General features: G+C 35.9%; 1 protein-coding gene across 1 annotated transcript; it reads left to right on the top strand.

Annotated features, from left to right (window-relative positions):
* Positions 1–4,523: 4,523 nt before the first annotated feature.
* On the top strand, positions 4,524–5,474 carry LOC140523538 (olfactory receptor 2T29-like). The gene has a single exon (XM_072638361.1). It carries the CDS (start codon positions 4,524–4,526, stop codon positions 5,472–5,474), a length of 951 nt encoding a protein of 316 aa, XP_072494462.1.
* Positions 5,475–11,956: the final 6,482 nt, after the last annotated feature.

Genomic DNA, 11,956 nt, shown 5'->3' on the forward strand with positions numbered 1-11,956 from the left:
ATACAGAATTGTATGCAGTCGTGGGGAGGGAGGGGGGTAATGGGGGGTAGGTGTGGGGGGATAAAATCTCAATTGTATAGCAGTGATTGTTAAACATTAAAAAATAATAAAAAAAATAAAAAGCTGAAGAGTTAAAAAAAATAAAAAGCTGAAGAGCTAAAAAAAAAAATAAGTTTATGTCATTTCAAGATTTGTTGGAGAATTGGGACTATTTAGTCTTGAGAAGAGAAAGGAGCTAGTGCTGGACGAAACACATTTTAATTGCCTTCCAGTATTTGAATGACTGTAACATTGAAAAGGAACTAGAATTATTTAGTTTGGTCTAGGTGGAAATTTCAGTGAAGTAAATTCAAACTTGATTTAACAAGTTTCTTTAAAATCAGAGCTAAGCACAGATGGAATTGGATGAAAGTAAGTGATTGTCCCTTTATTAAAAATTTTCGAGGAAAGTAGAGGTGGAATTTTTGTTGTTTTCAGGGAAAATACTTTGTCAAGTGTTTTGTTCATTTAGTGTTTGTGCAAAAGTTTGTTTTTTTAAAAGAAAAATGAAGCAATAAAACATTTTAAAGAAAATAACAAATGCCTATATTGCTTCAAAAGCATTATTTTCCAGTTGTCAGAAATTTCCTACTGATACAGAAAACATACAATTCTTCAGTGTGATGGGATATCTAGTTCAGTCTTTCATTTTTGAGATGAAGAGACCAAGTTTCCAAGAAGCACCTTTTTCCAGACCACACAGTCAGGTAGGCTCAGAGTTACGACCACCCCTTCTTCCTCAAAAGTCTTGTTCCCAAGACAGTGTTCCTTTAATTAAACCTGAATTCCAGAAGCCTTCTATAATTAATGTGAAAAAGTGGGTTATGTAATATTCCAGCCTCCCTCTTTTAATTCATATCACACTTGTCTTCTTCCCTCCCCTTCACTCAGGGCCAGGTTCTTGATGTAAAGGTTCATTATTTTTACAGTAACATTTATTTAGACATTTAATTGACCTGGGAAAGGAGAGGATCATCTAACGGCTTCAATAATACATGCTGCTTCTCAACAACAGCTCTGGTACTTGGTTTTTACACTAACCTTTAAAATTTTTCTCTAACTCTATAGAAAATAGATGTCCTGCTATTATCTTATTGATTCTTGGAGTATTAGTCTAAATTTCTCTTAAAAAAATTATTTTGATTTTATGTAATCCCACTTTTGATATTGATAAGGAACATAGCACACTTCCCAAATATGTTCTTAGTTTTCACAGACCACTTTGATCATTTTCCTGAGAGTTTGTTGCAAGTTTTCCCTGCATTTGGAGTAGAGAAGAATATCACCAGTTTGGCTTTTAGAAATAGTTGTGAGCATCTAAAGTTTTCATTACAGAAAATCAACCTCTGGCTATTTTTTTTCCATTGAAGGAACTGGAGGTAAGTAGCACAGAACTTAACTGTCTCAGGCATGTGAACGTAGAAATGATCAATTTCCATGAATTATTAAAAAAATTTTTATCTAGGCTAGATTTGCAAAGGGGAAGATAGATGCTTATTCAAGTTGGGGGAAATATTATGAAAAAAGTACCCATCATTGGCATTATTTTTTCAAGTTCTAAGGAAATTAAACAATAGAGACATGGAATTGCAGAAGTTTTAGCACTAAAAGGGTTCTGAAAGTGGATATGGCAAGTTTCATTTTTACAGATGAAGAAATTCCTAGATGAAGTAAAGACCAGATGAGAAGCATACAAGCTCATGGGTAAAAATATCATCAATGATTATATTTTTTATAGATTTATTCCAAGATAGGTACATGAATTTCTGTGAATCTATGAATATTTTTGTGGACATAAGTTCTTCTAACTTGAAAGTATTTCTTAATTATATATTCAGTAGCTTGAATTAAAGCATCATTTTTATGTGTAGAGGATATTCTGAAGTAGCAAACTAGAAATTTCTGTGAAATAACTTCAACATACAAATTCCCCCCTTTGAAATTAAGAGAATTTAGAGTGCTTTTTTTATTTGTTTATTTTTTTTTTTGAGAGGCAATCATAATTAAGTGATGGCACATGGTCAGATAGGTAGAAAGTGAGGCCAGATTTGAATTGAGGTTCTCATGACTCTAGGAACAGTAGTCTATCCCCTGTACCCCACTTCCTGCCTATAGAGATCATTTGAAACTAAACTCATTTTTTTCTGCTCTATTTATTCTCTTTCACAATTCTCAGAAGGTTAGTCAAACTGAGTTGGGAAGGTATGTTCACTTTTTCCTTTAAAGTTAGGACCCTTAAAGTTATAATGTCATTCAGTTTAAAACAGTTTGGTGCAAGACAAAAATGGTTTTATTCAATCTGATCCATTCTAATTCTATTCACTTAAAACATACCTATAATGCAAGGTGTTTCCCTAAGTGCTGATGCTCAGAAAGAGGAAACAGGTCCAAGAATTTTAAATTCAAATAGAGAAGACTGGAGAGAAATAACTATGATACACAGCAAAATGTGATAAACTTATCAGGTCCAAAAATGTAATAGTACCCTGGAAAGAAAAAAATCCCCTTCAATTAGTGGTATTAGGGAAAAATGAAAAGAATATTTTGAACTGTAGCTAGAGTTCAGATTTTCACAGGAAAGAATTATGGTGCAAAGGGAAAAAATAATGAATCAGAGAATCTGTTTTTGAATTATAGCTTTGCTTTAATATCTGTGTGACTCTTCAAACATTTCACAATTTTAAGAATAATGTGGTTAAGCTGGATGATTTTAAAGATACCTTCTGGCACTAAAAACTATCATATACGGAAAGGTACTTTCCTGTCACTTGGTCTATCATGAACAAATGCACATTCATGGAAAAAGCTAAAAATGCTTAGAGAATGAAGAAGAATTTGGTGAATTGATTTGAGAGAAATAAAAGTGCCTACATCCTAGGTGGTGTAGTAATAGAGTGTTTGACCTAGAGTCAGGAAGACCTATGCTCGAATATAACCTCAGCACTTACTAGAAGTGTGTCCCTTAACCACTGGCTGCCTCAACTAAATAATAACAGCAACTACTAAGTAACGTGGTGATGACCAAATGAAATATTTATGTCACAAATTTTTTTTTAAAGTGGTTAACATAATGCCTGACAAATAAAATAAATGATTATCTCCTTTTTTCTGCAGATCTTCCTTTAGGGTTATAGAGTTGTTTTTCCTCCCAAATTTTGATTTGTATTTCACAGATAGGTAATGAATTTTTGCCAACATGAACAGATCCTGTTCCTGTAGGATCCTAGGAACTCTTGTTCCTAGTACATATCTGCCCACCAGGACACTGACTTTTAACATTTTAGTTAGTCAATCAACAAGCATTTAGTATTTATTTATTCACCTTACTAAGCTGGGGATACAAAGAAGGGCAAAAATAACCTTTGCCCTCAAGAAGCTCAAATTGTAATGTGGGAGATAACATACAAATAAATAGGCACATACAGCAGTAGATGTAGCAGTAGAAAAAAGTAGTAGACTCTCAGAAGGGAAGGCAGTAGCAACTGGGGTGACCTGGGGAAGGCTAAGTCTTGAGGGAAGTTGGAGAAACTGATAGATAGGAAGTTAGAAGACTCTTCCAGGCTTGGGGGAAAGTCAGTGTAAAGACATGGAGAATGGACATGGAATAGTGTGTGTGAAGAATATCATCTAGGATAATTTAGTTGAAGTGTAGAAAAACTTTTTGATTTTATTTTGTCGTGGAGGAAATAGGAAGGCACTGGATTTTACAGAATAGGGGATTACTTGGTTAGTCCTAAGGATTAGGAGAAGCACTTTGTCAGCTGAATGGAGGATGAGAGTAGGTAAAGACTTAAGGCAGGAGGACCAATTTGAGGTTATTGCAGTAGTTCAGGTGAACAAGTGGAAAAGGATATGATAATGGCCTCAGCTAGGATGTTGAGTGATGGACAGAATGGGTCCTGTATAAGAGATGTTCAGAAAGTAGAAACTACAAGATTTGGTATTGTGCTATAAATATGGTAGATAGAACAGTGAAGAGTTCAGGATAACACTGAGGTTGTGAGACTAAATGACTGAACACATGGTAATGTCCTTGACACTAATGGGGAAGTCTGAAAAGGGAAGTACAATGAGCTCCATTTTAGGCATATTGAATTTGGCAATTTTGTCATGTGACAAAAATAAAAAGAATATGGGTGTTTCTGTAATGGTTTCTATGATGTTTATCTCAAGCTGGAGGGCTCATCTTGAACTCTCTTGTATAGAAGAATAATCTGGCCAAAACTCAGGGTTTGGACATGACTGAAGATAATTTTCAATCCAAATAAGTCTATCTTTAGGTTCTAGTTAGACTATCTGTACCATAGATGATGAGAATTTCTCCTGTTAGCAAAAATACATCTCTGCTCCAGTTAAAATAACCTCTAGTGTATCTCTTTCCTTCACTAATAGATAATCTATCATTTATGCATAAAGGTCAGAATATGAAATTCTTTGTTACTTTGGTTATCTTTAATCTTCCGTAGGTGAGATGACATGAAACAATGTCCTTGGAGAATCATACTTTTGGGACTGATTTCATCCTGTTGGGACTCTTTAGCCAAAACAAATATTCTCCTTTCTTCTACTCACTGATATTCATTATTTTGGTAGTAGCGCTAACTGGGAATGCAACTTTACTTCTTTTGATTCAAAGTGATCCCCACCTCCACACTCCTATGTACTTCTTTATCAGTCAGCTTTCCCTCATGGACATGATGTATATGTCTGTTACTGTGCCCAAGATGCTGCTAGATCAGGTGATTGGGATTCATAATATCTCAGCCCCAAGCTGTGGAATCCAGCTCTTCCTCCATCTAACACTTGCAGGAGCAGAGTGCTTCCTTTTGGCAGCCATGTCCTATGACAGGTATATGGCCATTTGTCACCCTCTCCATTACCCCATCCTCATGAACCACAGAGTTTGCACACTCCTTGTAATTCTCTGTTGGTTCTTGGGATCTCTTGATGGTTTCACGCTCACCCCTGTCACCATGAACTTTCCATTTTGTAAATCTCGAGAGATCCAACACTTCTACTGTGAGGTCCTTGCCTTGTTGAAACTCTCCTGCTCAGACACATCACTCTATGAGACTGTCATGTACCTGTGCTGTGTTCTTATGCTCCTCATCCCTGTCATAGTTATTTTAAGCTCTTATTCACTTATTATCCTCACAGTCTATAGGATGAATTTGGCTACGGGTCATAGGAAAGCATTTGTCACATGTTCCTCTCATATAACTGTAGTTATTCTCTTTTATGGAGCTGCTGTCTATAACTACATGTTCCCTCCTTCTTATCATACTGCTGAGAAAGATATAATTGTGTCTGTCTTCTACACTATCCTAACACCTATTCTAAACCCTCTCATCTATAGTGTCAGGAATAAAGATGTCACAGCAGCTTTGAAGAAAATGTTATGTTCAAAGCTTGCTTTCACTAATTTTCAGAAGTAGAATACTTAAAATCACTCCACTTTCTTTTATTTATTATAAGCTCATTTTATTCATGTCACTATGTGGAAAACAGGCACCTCCCGCCCTCCTCTGTCCTTCCAAATTAATTTCCTCTTCTTGAGAGCCTTTGAAATCTTTTGAGTTAATATTTTCCTGATTTAGTATAAAAATCTTTGATTTTTCTGTCACAATATAAGGATTTGATTTCTCTACTCACAAGTTACTCTGTGAACTTGAACAAATGACTGAAAGTCTCTGAGACTTGGCTTACTTTTTTGGTCAATGTTGTGTTAAAGAAATAGTTATTAAATATCTAAATGTGAATGGGACCAAAATGAATTTATCAGAAATTGCTTTTACTCAACTTTCCTCCAAGTGTGTAATCTTCAGGACTCTCTCTGAAGTCTGAAGGTACAATCTTAGCTGTGGGCATGATGCTGGCTAGCACCCATCCCACTTGCTGCCTGCTGCTACTCTCCTGGGTTTCCAAAATAATTACTCTGGGTTTGGTTTGGACTTTCAATTTTTTTCCTCACTAAATTACAGGTTTATTTTCAGTGTAGTGTGCTTTAACTCTTTCTACTTGCATGTTGAAGTAAGCACTTTCTTTGTCACTAGTGCTGATCTTTATCTAATGATTTCTAACATCTTGGTTTGTTAAGACAATAAAGAAATAAAATAATTTATTAGAACTCTTACCATATAGACTTTGTGCCCACCTCCAATCTAAGATAACAATAAGTTATTTCATAATCCTTCTCAAGGTAAGTCTAGCACTTGAAGTGGTCAGTTTGTGTGGACTGAGCTACACTAATAATTTCAAGCTGCCTAGCGTAGGTTTTCTGTGGATATAACAGACACATGCCAAGTAAGTGCATTGTTGAATATATGTAAAGAGTGAGCTTCTCAAAAGACTAACTGTGACTTGATTCATGAGGTCAGTTATACTGTGTCCCAAGTCTTCAGTTCTAGAGTGAAGGACAGTATTTACTTTCAGAAGCATGGCCTAATAACAGCAATTCCCTTCAGAATGCATCGTACCGATGAAGTACTGCCACAAAGAGAATTCTCACAGAAGATCACGACTGCCTGGCTTCTGCAGTTGAGTGTCTTATGAGAAATCAGTGCAAACTGAAGACTAGGAGAGGCATCAGAGGCAGCTACCTTCTCTATTATCCTAATATTTAGTCAATTGTGTCATGTCCTTCAGTAAATTTCACTTGAATAAATAAGTTATATGTTTGACTCTGCTTTTATTTTTAGCCTCTGGAAATTTCTCTTTGAACTCTTAATAACTAATGAGGATTTATATGACTGAAAAAACATCTGAGTCTGTCAAAGGAAATTCCTTCCTTGTCTCTTGATTTGATTTTAAATTACCCAAATTATTTTAATAAATTTTGCTAATGTTCATTTTTCAACCATGCTAGTAAATTTCAGGTCAAGGTTATTAGACATCTATCATCCTTAAAGGGAAGAAAACCTATTAATTCTCTATTCAACAATAAATTAGGAATTTTTGCTTAACTGTAATCGTCATACTAAAAAAATCCTGTACTTAAATTGTATCCCTTTAAATATCACAGATATTAGAACTACTTCTATTTGAGCAGCCTGTATCCTGGTTCCATATGAGGGGCCTGGTAGGCATCAAACTATTAACAAGCAAATGGACAGAGGACTGTTGACTGTTTCAAAACTAATTTAAGAAAATTCCCTATCAGTCATGTGCAGATTCTCTTAGTGCCCAGGTTAGGTATCTTTACGGCCTTAAAAATAAAGTACATTCTGGGGCTAATCCCATATGGATACCTTGAATGCATGAGTTGAATGCTCCCAGTCTTTGGAAGAAAACAATCTTCCAATGATTTCAATAAAATAAACTTGTGGATGAGAAGCAACTATAAACAGCAAATGCACAATATTAGATTAAGGAACTAAAAATAAATTATATTTGACATTGTTGTGATTAATTACTTGGGCAGAGGCTGTGTGAAGTACAACTTAAGTCAAAAAAAATCAAGCTCCTCACTTTGGGTCTTTGAGAGGAAGTGGGAAAATGGATAGTAAGGATGGAAGATTCATGAGAGGCTTTTTACAGCAACCACAAGCTAAGAGAATAGACCATCTTCACATATACTGACTTCTGGAGAAAACTTGTGATATTTGCCATGAATCCAAAAAGGTTAACTTACAGTTGTATTAAGGCATCTAGGTGACCTACTTGTTAGAGTGTTAGGATTGGATTCAGGAAGACCTAAATTTAAATCTGACTGAGTAAGCTGTGTGAGCCTGGTAAAGTCTCTTCATTCTGTTTGCCTCAGGTTCCTTATGTATAAAATGATCTTCAGAAGGAAATGCCAAACCACTCCAGTATCTTTGCCAAGAAAGCTTCAACTTGTGTTATGAAGGGCCAATCACAACTGAAATGAATAGATAACAATAAGAGCAAAAATTATTGTATTAATACAACCATCCAAGTCAACTCTGAGTGATGTATGATGAAAAATGCCATCCAATCCCAGAGAAAGAACTGATGGTGTTTGAAAACAGGTTGAAGCATACTTTTTTGCTCTCTTTATTTTTCTTGAGATTTTTTTGGTCATCTAATTTTCTTTCACAACATGATGTATAGATATGTTTTTCCAAGAGTGATGGATGCTTGGTATAGAATAGTTATAGCACAGCAAGTACCTTCAATATGGTGACAGGAGCTGGCAGAGAGAGAAGAGAAGAAGCAAGGGATGGTGCCTTGGTTCAGCAGGACAGATAGCTGTACAAGACCAGAGCACGGGGATCATCCAATCATTGATGACAACTGGTGAAACCACTTTTTTCTTTCCCCTTCTTTTTCTGTCTGAGATGAATTTTTTCTTTTCTTAAAGTTATTTCCTATTGACACAATATTTTATAAGTCTAGCCCACTATAGCTAGACTTATAGGAAAGATAAGACTAATTTGAAACTCTTTTTTTATTTGCGTGTGTCCTTAATTATGAACCTTAATTATGAATATACAAGAGGGAGTAATAGTGTTGGAATTGAGTATACATAGATTTAAAACGGATCAGGCTTCAAGTCGTGATCAAAAGATACCAGGGTTTCTATTGGCTTGAGACAGAAGCAAAATGAGAGCCAATTTTACGGTTTTAATTTATTCATTTTGACTAAATTCTTTGATGGGAGGACCAGCCAGTGAGGATCCAGTCTTTAGAGCATGCATAATATTTTCTTCCTACTGACATTCATTTTACAGGGGAGTCTGTTTCCAAAATTGGGTGCTTGAGGGGTCCTTTGCCTCTGCTTTAGAACAGTGATGACTCTTTCCTGTTGGTTTATTGTGAATCGAGAAAAAATCTTTTAATTGTCTCCTGAACTGGAATTTTGTATGCAAAAGGCTCAAAAAAATTAATTCTTTGTCTTTCCCTGGAAGCTATTTGGGAAGGAAGAAGAAATGATGTGAACCTTGCGGTGAAGGGCAGTGGCAGTAACACTAACAAACTGTTGCCTGTCAATAGCTCTCTTACATCCTGACTATAGCTGAAAATCCATAACATTTCTATGTCTTTTGTCTCTGTGTGTTAATAATTCCTAATTATAGGTGAATAAGTATCAGAAATATAACAAATTAGATTATGACACTTTGAACTTCAAAAGGTCAGAAAACTCATCCAGGGTACATGGAACTGGTATTAGAAGATGTCAAGTTCAATAAGGAACTACTCTTGAGGAGCAAACTGCTTGACCTTGTGTGGCAACAAGTAAACTTGGCAAAGAGACACCCTGTCTACAAGGAAAGAAGTGACTTATCCATCAGTTATGGTATGCCAAGAAGTGACCTTGACAGGAACTCACAGTAGGGAGAAATGGATTTGCTGGGCCAAGAATTATGCCTCTTTCCCCAAACTGGGAGGAAGGGCAACAGGAAATTTTAACAATCAGTTTAAACTGGAGTTCATTCTCTTCTGTCACTAAGTAGGTTTGTAGAGGGTAGAACACAATTCAGTCTATGGGGGATGTTGTACTTCAGTCCTTGATATTTCTTCTAAGTAAATATTCTTTTGTAAAATCTAATTGATGTTAATCAATTATATTCAAGCTATATTATATACTATATTATGAAATTATATAATATATAATAGGATTATATTAAAATATGTTATATAATACATATATAATATAATCTAACTATATATTATAATAATTACACATATTAAATGTTAATTTTGATTGACATTGAGGGAGCACATCAGAAGGGAAATCATTAGTGACAGCAATAGATAACCTCATACCATCAGGGTTACCTCTATGATCCTGAAAGGGAAAAGGAGTAGCAGCTCTTTAGGGAAACAGCCGGCACATTCAAGTCATAGTTGGGAGAGTGAGCACAGAGACTGACTTATACTGCCTAAAGGCAGAACTTAACTGGATCCGGGGAGTTCCTTGTGCCCTTCAAAAAACAGTCAGGTAGTATAATATACAGAGTGTTGGGTCTAGAATCAAGAGACCTGAATTCAAATCTAGCCTCAGACACTTAGTAAGCAGTATGATGCTAGAGAAGTCTCTTCATGTCTAGAGCCTGTTTTTCTTCAGCTGTAAAATGGAGACAAAAGCACCATCCTTGCTGTTAGGATAAAATGAGACAGCATTTGTTGAGCCAACAAACTGCCTGGTATACAGTAGGCATTTAATGAATTCTTGTTTTCTTCCTTTTTTTTTTTCCTTCCTCTTCAGTCAAGAGTGAGTCAGAATGCAATTTTTCTGTTTTGGAAAAGACAAGGTTTTTGACTAACTTGGCCTCATTCACTCAGTTTTTCCTACCCTTCCCACATATGCAATATCAGCTTGTGAAAGAAACAGTGTGATATATTCAGAATCACAAGCAAGGAATCATAGAATTTGTATAGTTGGAAGACACATAAGAAGTCCACTTAGGTCAATTTATATGCCCAAATAGTCTATAGTGTACAATACGGCAAACAAGGGATCACTAATTTCTATTTGAAGACCTCCATTGAATCATTCTGTATACTAAGGGATGAGGCCCAATTCTAAATGCCATAACGGTCATTTAGTGAACCATTAACCTTGCATTCCTAAGGCTCAAAAGGCCCTTTCAGCCAACAAAAGTCTATAGACAGAGGAGTCATCAAAAAATTTTATCCTGCTTCCTTAACAAAGTTGGCAAGAAAGATTTTCTCTTCTAACACCCATAACCAAGGTATTTTAATAGTAATAATAAAAAATTTATAATTACCATAAAGTTAATGAAAGATTGGCTTGTGGCCCCTACTTCCTATGTACAATAATTCATTAAGCCATCTGTTCCTGTTAACTTGCCATCTCCCTTGATCCTGTTTCCCCAATGCGAAACAGTACCTTCTGGGCAGGACCATCAGAAACTATGCTCTCATTTACCCGGTGAGTTGCTTTGTTCAGTTTTAGAAAATTCATCCTGAGTCTAAGGTTTCTTGATTGATTACTGATTGGTTCTCTACCCTACTACATATAAAGATTCCCCAGAGCAGAACAATTTTTGTATACCATTTAGTTGCCTCCTCAGGGCACCTTGCAATCTGCTCTGCCACCAGAGCCATCCTCTCCTCAAACCTACCCTCTTCCTTCTGCTTTCTTCTTTCTTTGGGCACAGTGATCAAATAAATGCTCCCATTGTCTCTTTAAGGATGGGTTAATTACCTGCCCTATAGATCAACTTCTTATTTCTGGCCTTCTGAGGACCAAAACTCCACTGCCTAGCACTCATTTATGTGTGCTATATCCTACTATTAGCATTAAGCTCCCAAAGAGCAAAGGCTGTCTCACTTTTTGTATTTATGTTCTCAGTACTAGTACAATACCTAGAACTCAGTAAGTAGTTAATAAATACATATTTCAAAATTCATTCATTCATTTAAATGTAATCCAAAAACATTTATTAAGTGCTTACTATATACAGGCACTGTACTTAGTGTTCCAGGGTGTTGGGATGGGGAAGTGGAGACTAAGGTGGTGAAGTTAGCCTCCAAAGGGCAACTTTTTCCAATGATTTGAAACCAGATTTAGTAGCAGATGCAGAGTGAAGTGAGCCCTCAAATGCACTTTGTGCTCTCAGTAAGGGAAAGCATCAGAAGAAGTTTAGAATTCCATCTTCCCCCCATTTAATCAGAGTGAAGAGTCTGAGGGAGGTCGTTTCAGTCAAAGCTTGAGTTAGCAGCATGGTGATGAGATAAGAGGTGATTAAAGTCAACCTGGAAAGTTCATCTTGTTCTGTGAAGCTCAAATCAGGTAGAGCTACAGATGAACCATAGAACTTTAGAGGTAAAAAAATTAGATACCATTTAGTCTAATACTTCATTTTTTAGATGAAGGTAATGAGATTCTGAGATTACAAGTATCTTTCACAAGCCCACACACCTATATAATGGCAAAACCAAGAGAAAAGGTTTGACGATAACAGAACCAGGAAGAGTAGAAAGATAATAG

This window comes from Notamacropus eugenii, chromosome 2 (genome assembly GCF_028372415.1).
Source record: "Notamacropus eugenii isolate mMacEug1 chromosome 2, mMacEug1.pri_v2, whole genome shotgun sequence".
Lineage (NCBI taxonomy): Eukaryota > Metazoa > Chordata > Mammalia > Diprotodontia > Macropodidae > Notamacropus > Notamacropus eugenii.

What these genes read in the sequence shown, in the direction of transcription:
- LOC140523538 (XM_072638361.1), top strand. Translation starts at nt 4,524, where the DNA reads ATGTCCTTGGAGAATCATACTTTTGGGACTGATTTCATCCTGTTGGGA.